Consider the following 16,582-nt stretch of genomic DNA (forward strand, 5'->3'; position numbering starts at 1 on the left):
TCACTCCCACCCTGGGACGATGTTTTAAAACACCAAGCAGACTCTGGTTTAGATGTAAGTGTTGATGAAGTCTATGTGACGAAGCAGGACTTCATGGATGAGGAGGAAGAGTTCTCCTACGTTCAGCTCTCGGGCGGGTCTATGTAGATCTCGTACCAATACACAGGGACTACAGGGATTTTTGGCTTAGTTGAACACGTTTATTTTCTGTATTTTGTATATCCTCAAACAACCCATGTATATATTCAGCCCGGTTACATATTCATACTCCGGAGGTTGTGAAGCGCCTTCATATTTAAATACATATGCTTCAGACTTCCGCTTGCTTGATTTAATTGTATTTGGAGTATGATATGCTGTTTTGGTATAATCTCACTCATGTTTAACTCATTAATATGGACGAAATCTGAACATATATTATCCATATTGCATAAGTGATATGCTAGATCTCGGGAGTAGAGCTTTGCTCGACCCTCGAAATTTAGGGCGTTACAAACACACTCCCAATCCACCAAAAAGGCTAAAAAAGGGAGACTAACTCTCCCTAATAGCTCCCAGTCCCACCCTATCCAGAAATAACTGCCCTTTGACCTTAGATGGCAGGTCAGCCAGGGATGAAAAAGACACTGAGGATTGGGTGTCGGAACCAACCCGGGCCAATGCGTCAGCCAGGGAGTTGGCCTCCCTAAAAATATGAACAAAACGGATTTGAGCTTGCCCCTTCAGGCTCTCAATCCTCTTAAGCCAATAGCTCCATTTCCAACTCGGGTAGACTTCACCATTCAAAATACTCACCACCAAATAAGAGTCAAATTCCATAATCACCTAAGACAAGCCCTTACTCTGACAAAGAGAGAGTCCATCATGAATGACTCGAAGCTCTGCCCCTGTATTTGTTCTAATGTTGTAACCGATAGAGAAAGCACACACCACAGCCGCCGAATTTACCTGGGTTCCCTTGGGAGGATCCATCCACATTAATCTTCGCCTAACTTGGGTCCGGTTTAGCCCATCTAACAACCTGAGGAAACGTAGGGACACTCCTATCCCCAAATGGACCGGCCTAGCCACTCCAATGGACTCGCCCTCGTAAAGAAGAAGGCTTACTGCTCGGGCGATTACTGTGAAAATAGATGCTCATATTGGTTAAACTAGAAAAGTCTAGTCATTTGTTGGAACTATACATGATGTGGGGCCCACTTCATATGCCCATCCCTTTGAAAGATCGCGTGATTGTAATGATCCTAACCATCCGAACAATGGATAGTAAATTGAGGATCCACATAATGAAGTTTTGAGTTTAAAATAACATGATAAGACCTTAGAAAATTAAATACAACAATGAAAATAAAAATTTGAATTCAAGATCATATGTGATATGAGAAAAATACAGGTCTTTAAGTTGAAGTCAAATCCAGGCGACTATTACGACAATACATAGATGTCAACATGATTGCAATCATCTATCAAAGAATACCGATAATAGATCAATTTGGGGTCCCAACCAGTTAAGAGATCAAGAAATCATAAGAAAAAAAAAACAATGGACCTATTTTAAAATATTCTTAACTACCCCAACAATTCAATATATGAGGGAGAAAGACTCTTAAGTCCAACTGGTTGTCCAACCAGCTTGGAAATTGGGTATTAATTAATATGTAATTAATGTTAATAAAGACGATGGGAGAAGGATTACCTGCTCGGGTTGGCCCCACCGTAGTGTTGATGTGAAATCCGCCTCGATCATCAGGTGAGTCACCTCATGTTAGGCCTAGGGCTAAAAATCCAACCCCATTTGTAATTTATGCATGTGGACCCCAAGATTAGAAACAACATACAAGATAACAATCACCCCTGAAGAGATTCTCTTGGTGTGGCCTACTTGAATCACAAATGACCTGATCTTTAAGCCACAGGCCTAATTTTTAGTGTGTCATCTAATGGTTGGAGTTGATTGCATATAATCTTCAAGGTAAATCACCGATGGCGTGATTTTTAGGCCACTTACCTAATTATCCCAATTGAATACCCTTGGTGTGGCCTACCCAAATCACAACCCAACCTGATTTCTTGGCTATGGGCCTAACATGAGATTACACATCTAATGGTCAGAGTGAATCTTACATGCACATTATGTTTGCCCTGTAAAAAATCAACCTGGGATATGTCTTCCAACCTTTCCAGAGATAGTGATACTCCCTAGAAGTAGAGGAGTTCAAGTGCAACTAGTTAAACCTACAATTCACCTATACGATAACTTACAACACATTAAGTGCATGTCCCATTTAGTCCTTCCAATAGGTTGGCCCCACCCCTTAGATGGCACACTATAACATAAGCCTGGGGCCTAAAAAATTTCCCCATCTATTATTCAGGTGGGCCACACTAAGGGGAATAGTTTGGAGAGTGAGCATTGTACTACATACTATTTCCAATCAGGTGGTCTGTTTGAATCATGGATAAGGCTGCGTTTTATTGCCCCAAGTGCAAAATTGGGTGACTCACCTTATGGTCAAAGTGGACATTAACACTACAGTGGGCCCACCCAAGTGAGCAACCCATTTAATTTCCTTCTCTCCCCAACACATTAATTAACTATTAATTAACCATTATATAGGTTTGAAAGTCGGGTCAGGTTGGTGCTCAACTCTAGTCCAACCTAACGTTTCTATACCTTAACGCTAACCCAACCTAAACCAACCTCACCACAGGTTGGGAATTCTCAACCCAAGCCCAACCCTAGCAGGCTCGATTGAGTTGGTCGGGTTGGTCAGGAGGATACTTGCTACTATTTTTGCTATTATATTAGTCTATTATATTTCAATACACATTTTATTTTTTGTACCTATAATTTTATTAATTATATATAATTACTTATCATAAAGAACTTCATCTTTTTAAACAAACAAGCTAAAATATAGGACAACTACTTTAAAAGTGATGTTATGCCACACACAATCTATTTGGAACAAAACTCCAGTGTATCTTGTTAGCTTGAGTCATTGGAAATGACGTGGACCAATGAGACTTGATGGTGCTATAATTTTTGGTGCCTTTAACCTAGATTTAAAATCAATTATAATTTATAAGTAACTTATATATCGATCGGGTTCAGGTTGGGTCTGGCAACCCGAGACAACTCGAGTCTGACCCAATTTTTATCGAGTTGGTGTTTGTATAGTCTGTTGGAAATTATACAGATTGATATAATTTTTGTATAATGTGGAAACCAAAAATTGCAAATAAACCTGAAATATGGACAGCTGAAGCACGTCTGAAACACTGTCCTTAAAGCGTTATTTACCCTTACTCAAGTGAATTGAGTATGCTGATAGGTTATAGGCAAATCGCTTCTAGGATACGACGAGCCTAGTATGGGTCTGCGTTCAGCAAACACGAAGGCCCACCTATTAAAACTCTATCACACTCAGTCTGGCAGAAATACAATAAAAGAAAAATCCCAGAAGAAAGAAAAAGAAGAAAATTATGATTTAGACCACTGAACTGGTCAAGTCTTCAGCCACTGGTTCAGTTGAACCGTTCTGGATCACACCGTTGGTCTGTTCTTCTTGCAAAGGTTTAACCATTGCCATCTTGCTGGAACTGGAGTATAGAGAGAGGAGTAGTGAGCTGTCTCAATTCGTATGGTAGTGCTGGAATGGGTTGTGAGATAGTTTGAAAACCCATCCAGGCCCTTCTTTTATAGGCTATAGTGGCTGGGAGTTATGGTCCAGGGAAATAAATCCCATGACCGTTTTCTAGCTATTGGAGAAAACTAGCCATTTTATGGTCATTTTCAGACTGTTGTGCATGTGTCATTAATCTACTGCATGCTGACTGTTGTGAGATAACAACTAGCTTTTTTCCAGCTGTTGGGTTAGCCATGCAGAAGTTTCAACTGGACCCTGCACTTATGGCCCAGCTGTTATAGATTTTCTGCAACAGCTCTTTTTTCAACCCTCTATATATTCTGGAGGACTCTCATTTAGTCCTCTAGTCTCTCCTTCACCCAGCCATTTGCCTTAACCACTTAGTCGCACACATCTCGCTCCAGTTCACGAAGGGAGCGACACGATGCGCACGTGAGAAGTGCAAAGTACAAAGTGTGCCATTATAGCCACACAGCCACACTGCCTCACATGCCCTCGCACCGAGCCTGTTCCCGTGACCGAGACCAAGACTAAGCGCGCGCGAGTGTTCCAGTGTAGCCCTGGAACACACAAGGTCCATAGTCCTTGGAATAGGTAAGTAAATATTATAATACTCCATTGTTTTCATTTAAACCATTTTTTCTTCTCTTCCCTTTCCCACTTGGGACTATTCTTAAAAACCCACAAAAGGTGTTTTTAAAACATATTATATATTATATTATATTTATTTTAAAATATATATTTTATATAAAATCAACGTTTTTTCTTAACATAGTCCAAGCCCGAGAGACCGAACCCGATACATCCAACCTGAGCTTGACCCAATATCGAGTCGTCCCAGGTTGGTCGAACTTTCAGCCCTACCATTATGTGGGCCTGTGGTTGTACGTCCAACCAACTGGACCACTAGTTACGGTCCAACTAGCAGATAACTTTGATCAACTTGTTAAGCTCTTATCATATCCGGCCCTTCCAATAAGTTAGCCTCATCAGGTGAATCATCTAGTACAAAAACATCCCTAACATACTCATCAAGTGTGACACTCCATAAGAAATAATGTATAGCCTTTGATAATTTTAAAATTTTTTTTAAAAAAACTTGTATGGTCAACTCTATGAATGAATATGGCTAACTTTTGGAAAAGGTGATCCTAGTGGTGGTACGTACACCTAATAGGTCGAAAGTTATTTGCTGGGTGGATTATAAGCTGTGGTCCAACTGATTGGCCTTGTACTCGATAGATTGGAAGTTCTTGGTGGATCATAAGCTGCGGTCTAACCAGTTGGCCTTAATATAGATATAATTTGGATACACACGTCCAACTAGCTGCCTAATTTCAAGTACTAACCCACTGCAAGAAAGTGTAGCTTAGCCGACTAATGGGGCCACCGTTTGCTGGCGGCCAGTTTTAACAGCTGCGGGTAAAGGGTCCCATAAGAAGAAGAAAAAAAATCCTAACTTCATTTCCACCTACTCATCTCCAGCCGCACGCCGATTCTCCCTCTCCAGTCCCTCAAGCTCTCCGCTCGCTCTTCCTCCCTCTCCCTCTACCTCTCGCGCGCTTTCCCTCTCCCTCCCTCTCTCTGCCTCTCCACTCGCTCTCCCTCTCCCTCTCCCTCTCCCTCTCTCTCTATCTCCTCAGTCCTCTGCTGCAGTTCGGCCTTCCGCTGCTCGTGAATCTCCGATTCTCAGGCATGATGTAAACCTTTTCCCTTCTTGTTGTTGCTTTCTGTAATTTAGAATACCTGATTAGGGATTTGCAATGTCGAATCCCGAATTAAGGATTTGCATTGTCGAATCCCTTTTTAGGGATTTCATTGTCGAAACCCTTTTTGGGGTTAACATGCTTTTGTTTCCAAGTATATTGTCGGATAGTTTCCAGTTGCCCTTACTTGAAACAGTTTGACCATCATTTTAGGACAGATAATGGGAGCCCGTGAAATGCAGTTCCTGTTTGTGCAGTCTCAGGTACTCGGTGGACCACCAAAAAGCAGATGCAATTGTGATTTTGGGGTATACCTAAACAGTTCTTAAAGCATGCCAAAGTTTAGTGCTGTTTTGTTTTTTATATGAATTCTGTTTTCTACGGATGACTATATAGATTTGGATGACTATATAGATTTTATATGAATTCTGTTCAGTGCTGTTTTGTTTTTTTTTTTTTTTTTTTGTTTTTTGTTTTTTTTTTCTTTATTCACTTTTAACTTAGAAGGTAAAAAGCTATTCTCAAGCTATAATATCACAATTTTTGCTTAGATCTATGCTATGGATTTCTAATCATGTAATAAATGTTGGCTTAACAATGCCAATAATCTCAGTCTTAAAAGATGTTAATTCTCATGCTTCTTTATATTAGGAACAAATAGACTAAGCAATTCTACTTCATATTTTCTGTTTAGTTGAATCTGCAATTTTATTTAACACATTTAGTACCTGTTTGGTAGATCCAAAAATATGTTCATCTCATTTTAGCTAACAATAATTATGTATTATAGATTGTTATCTGTATCACATAATCACTTTTAACATGAACTCATTATCTATTAGAGATCAAGATTAATGCATAGTTTCTGTTAACCAAAATGAGATCAACTCATTCTTTAGGTGTCTACCAAACAGGGCCTTAGGTGAGTTGATATTGTTTGTTTGGAGTAGTAAACATTATGCAAATATCATTTTCTATTTTTAAATTAATCAATTTGAAGCTTTCTTTGTGCAGATATTTTTACGGCCATGTTACACTTTCCTTTTCTCCAGCATTTTCATGGGTATTTACATATTTCCAACACTATCATTTTTGAATTGCCATCTGCTAGTATCCAACCTGTTTTGATAAAATTAGATCCAAAACTTTTGTGACCCACAAAAAAAAAGTTTATAATGGCCTTCCACCACTGTTTTGTATGTTGTGGTCCACCTGAAATTTGTATATAGTTCATCTTTTGGCCCATGCCATAAAATTTGTATCTTGTTTACACCATTAAAAACCATAAACTAAAATGGATCTGCTACAGATGTTACTATTAAAGAAGGTGGTATCCATGAGGCTCTATTTTGGAATTATTTCCTCCTCGAATATCTCTTAAATAAAAATCTCTTGTTATATCTCATCATATTGTCAGGATTCTTGATAAAAAGAAGGAAAAAAAGAAGAAGAAATGTTTCTGAGAACCTGGACCTGGAACTGATTGGGTTCAACTATCCTTTGGTACCCATTGGGTCTTTGGACCTTGGTTTCCAGTGGGTCTGGTTCAGGTTCATGTTAAACAAGGGCATTTACATGATTGTGCCACTTGAATGGATTGATTAGATCACACACATGTTTACCACATAACGGCTTCACTACAAATTGAAAAGCAAGGCGCTACCGGATTGTCATGAACTGTGGACCGGCGAGTAGTTCTCGGGAACAAAGATTGCAAGGACTCTTCACCAACCCAAATGTCCTCCCAAAAACTAATATTCTCCCCATTCCCGAGGGCAAAGCCCATTCCTTCAACAAAATTTGACTTCATAGAAATAATCTCTTTCCAAATTGCCAAGGCTCTAGACATGGAGGATTCCCTAATACACCATGCCTCCCACTGAACCTTTTCCCTTTTTCATTGTTTGGCTTGGAATCCATGGTTTCAGACATACCTTAGTTCTTGGAGAAGTTCTAAACTAGAAATCAATATCTCTTTTTCATTTATGGTTTGTTGTTTTAGGTGAGATGGATGGCGAGGAACACAGTGAAATTGAATCTGCAGCAGAGTTGTTTTGGTGAAGCCACTCACAGCTGGACTTCTGTTGGAAGCGATCCAGACAACCATTTCTAACTGAAAAATGTGCCTAAATAGTGGTATGGGCATGGATTTCAATGAGACATTTGCTTTGATTTCTCTTTCTTTCTCATTACTATGTTCATGTAGATATGTTTTTGGATATTTATACAAACTTGAATTATCTTCAATTAAGAAAGAGTAGTTCTTGTAACTGGGGGTGTTGGGATAGCAAAAACTGCTACAGCTGCTCACAGGGGTGGTTATCAGGAATCAACTCTGTATATGCACCGTTCATTTGGTGGGCCCCACCATGTGTTGTGATAAAAAATCAGAACAGTCCTGTCATCAGCTGGGGGAACATGTACGTTAAGGGTGTGAACTGGTGGACATTTTTTTTCCCTAACCATCTTATACATGAACTCAGCCAAGGACATGTCCAGCCTGATTTTTGGGCCATGCGTATGCGCAAGCAGCACCAGATCAATGGCCCTGCATCAAACATATGCCACACTAGCACTTGTACAAGAAATACGAATTGGATGAAATGAACGACAGATCTGGCCTGATTTTTTTGCCATGATGCATATGCAGAAGCACCACCAGTCAACAGTCCGGAGATCGTAAAGAGTAGTATCCAGATGGCTTCCTGCACTTTTCTCCAATGACATAGTTGGTGATGAAACTGTCTTGATTATGTTGATATGGTGGGCCTTAATGTGGATGATGAGACAACTGTTTAACTATCCAATTGTTGTTAATTTTACTTTGTTGAGTGTAGACCACTACTATTGACTCTTCCTTTGGTAGGCCACTACTTGTGTGAGGGTCCCTGAAGTCCAATCCTATTCTCTCTGGGATATGGCTAGGAGTATATATATCCATCTTCTCCTACTTGTATTGGCCATCTGATTATTGGATCAGACTGACTTCTGGGCCTGGGCAACAGTTCCATCATCATCTCATTTTTATTTATTTATTTATTTTTATTGTGATTTTTTTTAATGTTATATAGATATGTTATATGTATACAAACATGCTACAAGGGTTTAATTGTGTTTACTTCATTTGTATCATGCAGAAGGCTTCCTTCTACAAATGTTCAGTCACTTGACATAAATGCACCGTAGTTCTGGAAATGAGAAGGTATTCCATTCATATGAGTTTTTAGACCATTTCCACCTTTTTGTCTGGAGAATTCCACACTTGGATGCTCAAACTACATTTTGTTGTTGTTCAATTTTACTTAGTGACATTGATAATTAGTGGAGCAATTAGCTACTTTGCTGGTGAGTTTTTGTTCTGGAGAAGATAAGTTCAATTTATATAGTCCTACTTAGCGACATTGATAATTCATGTTAATTGCACTTCTCTTGTTTCAGGATGGAAAAATTGGTACCTTGGAAGACAAGCAGGTGAGCTGTGGTCTGGACTCTGTACTTTGTATAAAATGATAGGATGAAACCAAAATCTTATTTGGTGCTTTATCTACAATGTGATATATTGCTTATTCTGTTTGCTTACACCAGTTGATGTTTATGAAGAAAATATGATCATTCACTGTTTGATACATGTATGGATTCTAATCATGCATTTGTAAATGTGAATGCATGTACTATGATTTCTTCATGGATTCAAAGTGTGAAAACTTGCTAAATGAAGATGTCTGCTAATTACAAATTACAATTTAAAAGTATACATAGAGAATGATTAATGGCTGGACGAATTTGTTTCCCATTTGTAACTGTGTGGTAGCCTCAATATGTATATTTGTGTATCCTTCTTAATAATTTTGATTCCTTGTGATATTTGAATGCATAATGTTATGGTTTTGCCTCTGTTTTGATTGGACTATACTGTGGTTCTAGGATCCTAGCCTCATTATGGAATGGCAGTTGGTTTTGTAATGATATTTGAATCCCGTTATTGATCTTTTCCTCTGGGAGTTCCACGACCTGCTGCTGGAAAGATCTTCTTGTCCCCTTAGTTCTCTATGTGTTGGATCTTCCATGACCTGCTGCTGGAAAGATCTTCTTGTCCCCTTAGTTCTCTATGTGTTGGATCTTCCATGACCTGCTGCTGGAAAGATCTTCTTGTCCCCTTAGTTCTCTATGTGTTGGATCTTCCAATATAAATCTTATCTTCCATGACCTGCCTTAGTAGTTGATTGATCCTCCCAAGTCCCCCCCCCCCCCCCAAAAAAAAAATAAAAAATAAAAAAATAAAGTAGTTGATTCCACACTTTTGAGTTTTCTTTTTCATGGTATTGAGGTAGGGATGATCCTCTAATACTAGATTTACCAGACAGTTTCTTTCAGCATTGCATTTGGATATGTGGATTGGGTATGCTGAAAGTTCATCTAAGCAACAAAGTAATCCTTATTTTTAATCAATTTGCACCTTCTTGTTGTTTCAGTTTGCTGAAGCCCATGTTCCTGAAACATTTCAAATCCAGACAGTTGGTACTGCTTATTGAATTTTCTATAATCCATGTGTATGTATTAAATGCCTCGATGTTGGATTTGAATCACTGAAATTCCATCTAACCAGACCATGATCAATATATACCCTTGTGTTCAGTTTCTATGCAGGTAAGCAGATATTTACAAGAAAAAGCTTGTGTGGTTGATAGGTTGCAATCACTTGAGTGGTTTTGTTAACATCAGTTCAACTTTAGGTTGCTTGCATTTATGATGAGTAGGTTTTTCTTGATGTTTCATGTGTTGACTATTACAAAAGATTTTGAGGAAAGGTCAAATTATTATGACACGTTGCTTGCTACTGAATCTTGTGCAATCAATGGGAAGAAAAGGATCCATTCTGCAAAGGATCCCCTAGTCATGCATGTAACAGACCTGCTGACGGTCAGAAAGCTGAACCTTCTTGTTTCCTTGAACTTTCTATCATGTTTGGTTCTATAAAATGATCTCTTCTGGAATGAAATTGTTCCTTCAGAACTTGCTAAAAAAATATATTTTTAGGCATCTGCAAAAAAAGCTAAATATTTCTTGCCCTTCTTGCAATAGAGTAAAAGGCCACCCGCTATTGTGGATTACGTCCTTAGTGGTCATCGGTTTAAATTGCTGATCCCCAAGGAAACTTGCAGCATTCCATTCTCCTTCTCTGGTGTTAGATGCCCCGGCCGCGATGAGCCTTTCTCAGATGAAGCAATTGCCTTCATGAGAAGAAAGATCTTGCAGAGGGATGTAGAGGTACCATGTTCTGCCTCGGTTTATTCCATTTTACTTCATGTTCAGTGCTGTTAAATTTCTATAATTTTGTGCAGATTGAAGTCGAAACAGTTGATAGAATTGGAACCTTCTTGGGTTCTTTATGGGAATCAAAGACCAACATGGCTGTGGTTCTTCTAGAGTCTAGGCTGGAAAGGCTTCAAACTACTTTTGGTGCTGACAGGATTCCTGATTCTCACCTACTTGCAAAGGTTGAGCAGTCTGCAAAAAACCAGAGATTGAAGGTTAGTGCTTAAGGTGCTTCATGAATTAGAAAGTCGATGCCGAGCTTGCTCACTTTGTGTCTGCTGACACATATTTATTGCAGATTTGGGAAAATCATGTTGAAGGACAGGAAGCTACTAATGGGTCATCAGTGGCTGAGACCAAACAGAAGGAAGTGCTTAAGGTGCTGTGTGATTTTTGCTTGAGTGATGCCTTGTTTTATTTCTCTAGGTGGATAATTGACTTGCCTTCCTGATCTTTACTTTCAAGTGGTGGTTACTGAGGTACTGGGCGGTGGCAAGTTTTATGTCCAAACAGTTGGAGATCAGAAAGTGGCTGTTATTCAGCAGCAACTAGCTTCATTGACCCTCCAAGATCCTCCTGTCATTGGCGCTTTTAATCCTAAGAAGGGGGATATTGTCCTTGCTCAGTTCAGTGCAAATAATTCTTGGAACAGGGCCATGGTGAGACTCTCATTAACTACAAAAAGTGGCTCCTTTTTTGTTCTGGAAAAGTTGTTGGCAATCACTAGTTGTCAGTAAGCAGTATTTATAATTTTATTGGCTTTGATGCACCTTTTTTAACAATATTTCATGTGTTAAAAAAAAAGGGAATATAATGAAGAATATTGCTTCAAATAGTATGCAAACATTAGTAATTAAATTTAGAATGTTGTAAATACCAACATATATCTGTTTTATAAAAGCAAACTACCAGCATTCAATCGAATATGAATGACATGCTGTGGACGGGATACCTGTATGCCATGTCTTGCAAATTAGGAAATATGAATTTGCATTCTAACTTGTATCTAGAGTTTGTATCCATCCTGCCTTGGAGCATTGTTGTTCTTGCTTGCTTTGGAGATTTTAGATATTGCCTTCTTGAAATTTCTTTTAACTATTTTCCCTGTAATTTAAAATTATTTTTAGGAATTGCAGTTGATTTTATTTTAGTTCATTAGGGGGTGTTTAGCGCATGGCATTGGGAAGGATTAGGTGGGATGGGATTCAAAAAACATAATTATTACACATGGCAGGGATTGTCCCCTGATACCATGGGATAAGCTTAATTCCATGGTATGTTTGTAATACAATGGTACATTGAATGAATATACCCACCATCATTTGAAACTATTGAGAATAACACATGTGTTATATCTAAATTGTTTATTGTTTTGTAACCTCATTTTATGGCATGGGCCTAAAAATGAGGCAGATCCAAAACTTCTGAGTTTGAATTTGAGAAAAACATGCATGTCTATGTTGTTTCAACAGAATTCCCATCATCTACTTTTCCCCCATGTTTCTTTCATGCTAGAAATGCCCATCAGCCTAGAATCCTTCATGATGCAAGCAAGAATATGGAGACCTTCTCAAGTAGTATAATCAGAATTTTGTCACTTCTGCTTGTATCTTCCTTGAATTAGTCGTCCCCCCCCCCCCCCCACACACACACACACACTTGTCTTTTAATTTCTGGTTAAAAGACAATCAGCTTGGCTTTTAAGACAATGTGAAACTGATTTTCTGAACCCCACTCAGTAGGCTATGCATTTACTATGGCTACGGTACCAATGGCTACGGTTGTACTGTGGGGCCAGTCATATTTAGCTACAGATTTTATCCGTAGCTTTTGACCATTTTTGCAAAAAAAAATGACGATTTAGCGGCGTCCAGCAAAACTGTCAGTAAAGGTCCTGGTAGCCGGTAAAGCCTTTACTGGCTGTTAGCTGACCACAGGCAAAGGCTTTGACGGCGGTTTTCTTGGCCTTTACCGGCGGTTTTGACCGCCGGTAAAGTCCAGTTTTCTTGTAGTGACCAATGCTAATAAATGTTGCTTGCATGCCTGTGTAAATAAATAATAATAATAATAATAAATAGAAAATATTACCTAGATAATAGCTATTTGAAAGGGAAAAGGAGTTGTCTGCTTGGGTGGGCCCCACTGTGCTTTTAATGTTAAATCCACCCCAACCATCAGGTGTATAACCACATTTTATACCTAGGTCCCAGACAACAACCCCATCTATTATTCAAGTGGAACACAATATTAGGAGTATAATAGAAAGCACAGCCTCCAAATTATTTATTATGGTGTGATTCACTTGAATCATGTATGAGCCTACCTTTTGGCCTCAGCCCTAGATTTCGGTGGGACATTTAATGGTTGGAGTGGATTTCATGTGCTCATTGCATTGAGCCCTATAAAAATCAATGGTGGACGTCTCTCTTCCAATGGTTTCCATTGGTATGGTCCACTTAAATCATAAATCAGCCTAATTTTTGTTCCTAAGACTAACATAGGGTTCCATATCTAATGGTCTGAGTGGATCTCACACCCACATCACAGTGGGCGTGGTAAAAAATAAAGGGAGGGCTTCCTTCATGTACCTATTTCGTGCCAAAAAATTATGACTCGCGCAAGCCTCTTCAGAAGTCGCGGGACTCCATTGGTAAAGTCTTGTGGGCCCACCATGATGTATGTGTTGTATCCCAACTGTCCATCTATTTTTCCATAACTTAGGGCACAAGCCCAAAAATGAGACAATCCAAAGCTTAAGTAGACTACACCACAGAAAGCAGCAGTGATTGAATACCTCCTGTTGAAAACATTTTAGGACTACAAAAGTTTTAGATCAAACTGATATTTATATTTTCCCTTCATCCAGGTCCGTGTGACCTTATGAATAGGCTAGATCATGGTAGGCCCCAAAAAGTTTCAACAGTTGGCGTCACTGCCCACAACTCTGTGTGATTTGGTCTACTTGATTTTTGGATTAGTCCATTTTTTTTTATATAATTATTATGCCCTATTGATTGACGGTGTATATATAACACATAGATTATGGTGGGGCCATGGAACTTTGCCACGTCAATACTGTGCTGATAAGGTTTTACGTGTACACAATCCACGCAATACAAGTGGCAGATTAGGTGTAACCTGGGTCACATTGCAGTGGATCTTTCCTTAACCCACTTTGATACATGTGTTGTATGTCCCTGTTGTCCATCAGTTTTTCTCACTCAGTTTAATGTATGCTACAAAAATGACATACATCTAAATCTAATGTAAGCCACACTACATTAAACAACAGTGATTGACACCATTAAAACATTATCAGGGCACATAAGTTAGGTTATATTTCTATTTTCCCTTTATCCAGGTCTGTGTGACGACCTTATCAACAAGTTGGATAGTAAATAAACATTATGGTGTGCCTGAAAAAGTTTTTAGTAGTGGGCATTCAATGTCCAATGTTTTCTATAGTGTGGTCTACTTGAGACTTGGATCTACTTCATTTTTAGGACCTTACATTAAAATGATCTATTAAAATTGATGGATAACATAGGTATACAATACATATATCAAGGTAGGCCCCATGCTCAGGGAAACACCCATTACAGTGCTACTCGAGTAAAACCTGATCCACTCCCATTTCTCGGGAACACGACACTTTTCTCCTAACTAACATGTGCCGTGAAAATGCCGACCCTTCATTTTTTTTAAAAGGGCCCACCATGCTATATACGTGTGAGATCCACTCTGACCATTAGATGTGATTGTGTGTCGGACTCAGAGCCAAAGAATCAGTCTGATCATGATTCAATTGGGCCATATCAATGGAAACAGTTGGGAGAGACGTTCACCCTTGATTTTTACAGGGCTTACCATGATGATCATGTGAAATCCACTTCAACCATTAGATGCCACACCAAAACACCAATATGAGACCCAAAAAGCAGACCCATATACATGATCCAAGTGGGCTACACATGGAGGGAAATAGTTTGGAGGGTGAGCTTTTTATGTACACTATTTTCAATTATGTGATCCACTTAAACCATAGATGGGCCTAATTTTTGGGCCCAGGGTCTATCATGAGGTGACTCACTGGATGGTCAGGTGCATTTCACATTAACCTATGATATTTACTATTGTTAATTTTTGCTTATATGAGGCAACTAGTTGGACATATAACTAGCTAACAAATATATATATATATATATATAGAGAGAGAGAGAGAGAGATGCCCACACACAACTAGTTCTAGTTGTACATCCAACAAGTCCTCTAATAACTAATTAATTTTAATAAATTTCAACTAGAGATAAGTTATTCAAAATAGAGAAGTTGCCAGTTTGGATGGTCCCATTGTGGCATTAATGCAAAATCCATCCGAACCATTGGGTGAGTCATCCCATGCTACACCTAGGGATAAAAAATCAGCCCCATCTATTGTTCTGGTGGACTACACAATTGCAAACATTATACAGTGAAAAGATCACCCTCTGTCACGCCCCAAACTCAGAAACCGGGTTTGCAAAATTCCTGATCACTAAATCTGATGCCGACAGCCTTCGTAGTACCCCATTCTCGGCTCCCAGCATTCATACACCAAATCCCGATCCTGGGATCCTACAACGAGGATTTTCAACATGAATTTATCTCATAAGAAGCATAACCACAAGTATACCCAAATCATAGGAACAACATCATCATCACATATCCACTAATATAATCATTTGAGTACAATGTTGAAAGGGAAATACAATATAGAAATATTAAAGAAAACTCCAGAAGCTCAACCACACGCTCTTAACTCAGCTCGGCTACATCATAATGTCACCTGCATGCATCTATCGTGCATAAGCTTAAAGAAAGCTTAGAGGATGGTGTAAGTGTGTGAGCAGTATATGTGTGCTCAGAATGTAATATCATAGTAAACGGAGGTACTGATAAGTCCACGAACCATATAATATCATTGTAAGCAGAAATACTGACAAGTCCATGAGTTATAGAATATCAGAGTACGTAATACAAATCAGTTATGCAAATGAGGAGTTCAAGAGAGCCAAATATCAGATACCGAGGGTATAATGCAATATGTAAAGCCTGTTGAGTCTGTCTAGACTATATAAGTACAGAAACATAACAATCTCAAAATGCCATATGCGTGCGGATGTAATGCAATATATGATGCGAATGAAATGACTAAGCTGGAGTGTGAAGTCAGGATGATTGTATGTAGTATCGCAGGCTACGGGGTCCACCACAAGGGACTTCTATCCAAACCAGTCCCAAACCTAAATTTGGATAGTTAGACTCAATGTGATAAACTCCTGATCTCAGATTAGTCACGCGCCCCAACCGAAATCCTGGCCATTACGAAGGTACACGTAACAAATAGTTGCGCACCACCAGCCCGAGTGGATAGTGAATAAATGAATGAATGAGTATGTAACTCCTACCCAATAAGTCCACATATCAGTACTGTTCATCTCTGGGATCATCACCAGGGTCTAGTACACTCTACATGCAAATCACCACCCACTAATGCGCGACCATGCAAGTGGAAGAGACCTCACTATCCGCCTAACTAGTAGTCATCTAATATCTACCCGGCACGTCGATAATGGACCCATTCACGAGCTGGTCAAACTTAGCTTAGCTATGCCCTCTACGCTTGGGCGGGTAAGGGCACACCTCCTCCCAACTGACCATGAAACAGTGGGAGATGTGGCCTCCTAGTATTCGGCACTCAGGCTCTCATGTATCCACTCGGTCTCGATGTTGGGGCGTCCTCTAGTAGCAAGAGGGTTCAAGAATTTTCACCTAGGGCTATCTATGGCAGCCCAATGCTAGAACAGATTTTCGGTGTCCCATCTGGCCATCCACAATATACCTGTGGAGGCTACGGCACTGATGTCGCTA

The 16,582-nt window shown here is 39.3% G+C and overlaps 1 protein-coding gene and 1 long non-coding RNA gene across 2 annotated transcripts; both read left to right on the plus strand.

Moving 5' to 3' along the window:
• The first annotated feature begins 5,485 nt into the window (after positions 1-5,485).
• On the plus strand, positions 5,486-9,206 carry LOC131237256 (uncharacterized). The gene is made up of 5 exons (XR_009167144.1): positions 5,486-5,664; positions 6,371-7,492; positions 8,007-8,088; positions 8,494-8,558; positions 8,795-9,206. It is a non-coding gene; the product is annotated as an uncharacterized LOC131237256 (long non-coding RNA).
• A 450-nt stretch (positions 9,207-9,656) lies between these two features.
• Positions 9,657-11,355, plus strand: LOC131229507 (ribonuclease TUDOR 1-like). Its single transcript, XM_058225481.1, has 5 exons — positions 9,657-9,906; positions 9,993-10,276; positions 10,394-10,624; positions 10,699-10,887; positions 10,971-11,355. Exons 3-5 carry the CDS (start codon positions 10,592-10,594, stop codon positions 11,121-11,123), a joined length of 375 nt encoding a protein of 124 aa, XP_058081464.1. The 5' UTR covers positions 9,657-9,906; positions 9,993-10,276; positions 10,394-10,591; the 3' UTR covers positions 11,124-11,355.
• Positions 11,356-16,582: the final 5,227 nt, after the last annotated feature.

The sequence above is a fragment of the Magnolia sinica genome, chromosome 2 (assembly GCF_029962835.1).
Source record: "Magnolia sinica isolate HGM2019 chromosome 2, MsV1, whole genome shotgun sequence".
NCBI classification, from domain to species: Eukaryota; Viridiplantae; Streptophyta; class Magnoliopsida; order Magnoliales; family Magnoliaceae; genus Magnolia; species Magnolia sinica.

Excerpts from the sequence above, each read along its gene's own strand:
- LOC131229507 (XM_058225481.1), top strand. The coding sequence starts at position 10,592 with ATGAGAAGAAAGATCTTGCAGAGGGATGTAGAG. Across the intron at positions 10,625-10,698 it reads TCTTGCAGAGGGATGTAGAG|ATTGAAGTCGAAACAGTTGA; the intron begins GTACCATGTTCT and ends AATTTTGTGCAG. Across the intron at positions 10,888-10,970 it reads CAAAAAACCAGAGATTGAAG|ATTTGGGAAAATCATGTTGA; the intron begins GTTAGTGCTTAA and ends TATTTATTGCAG.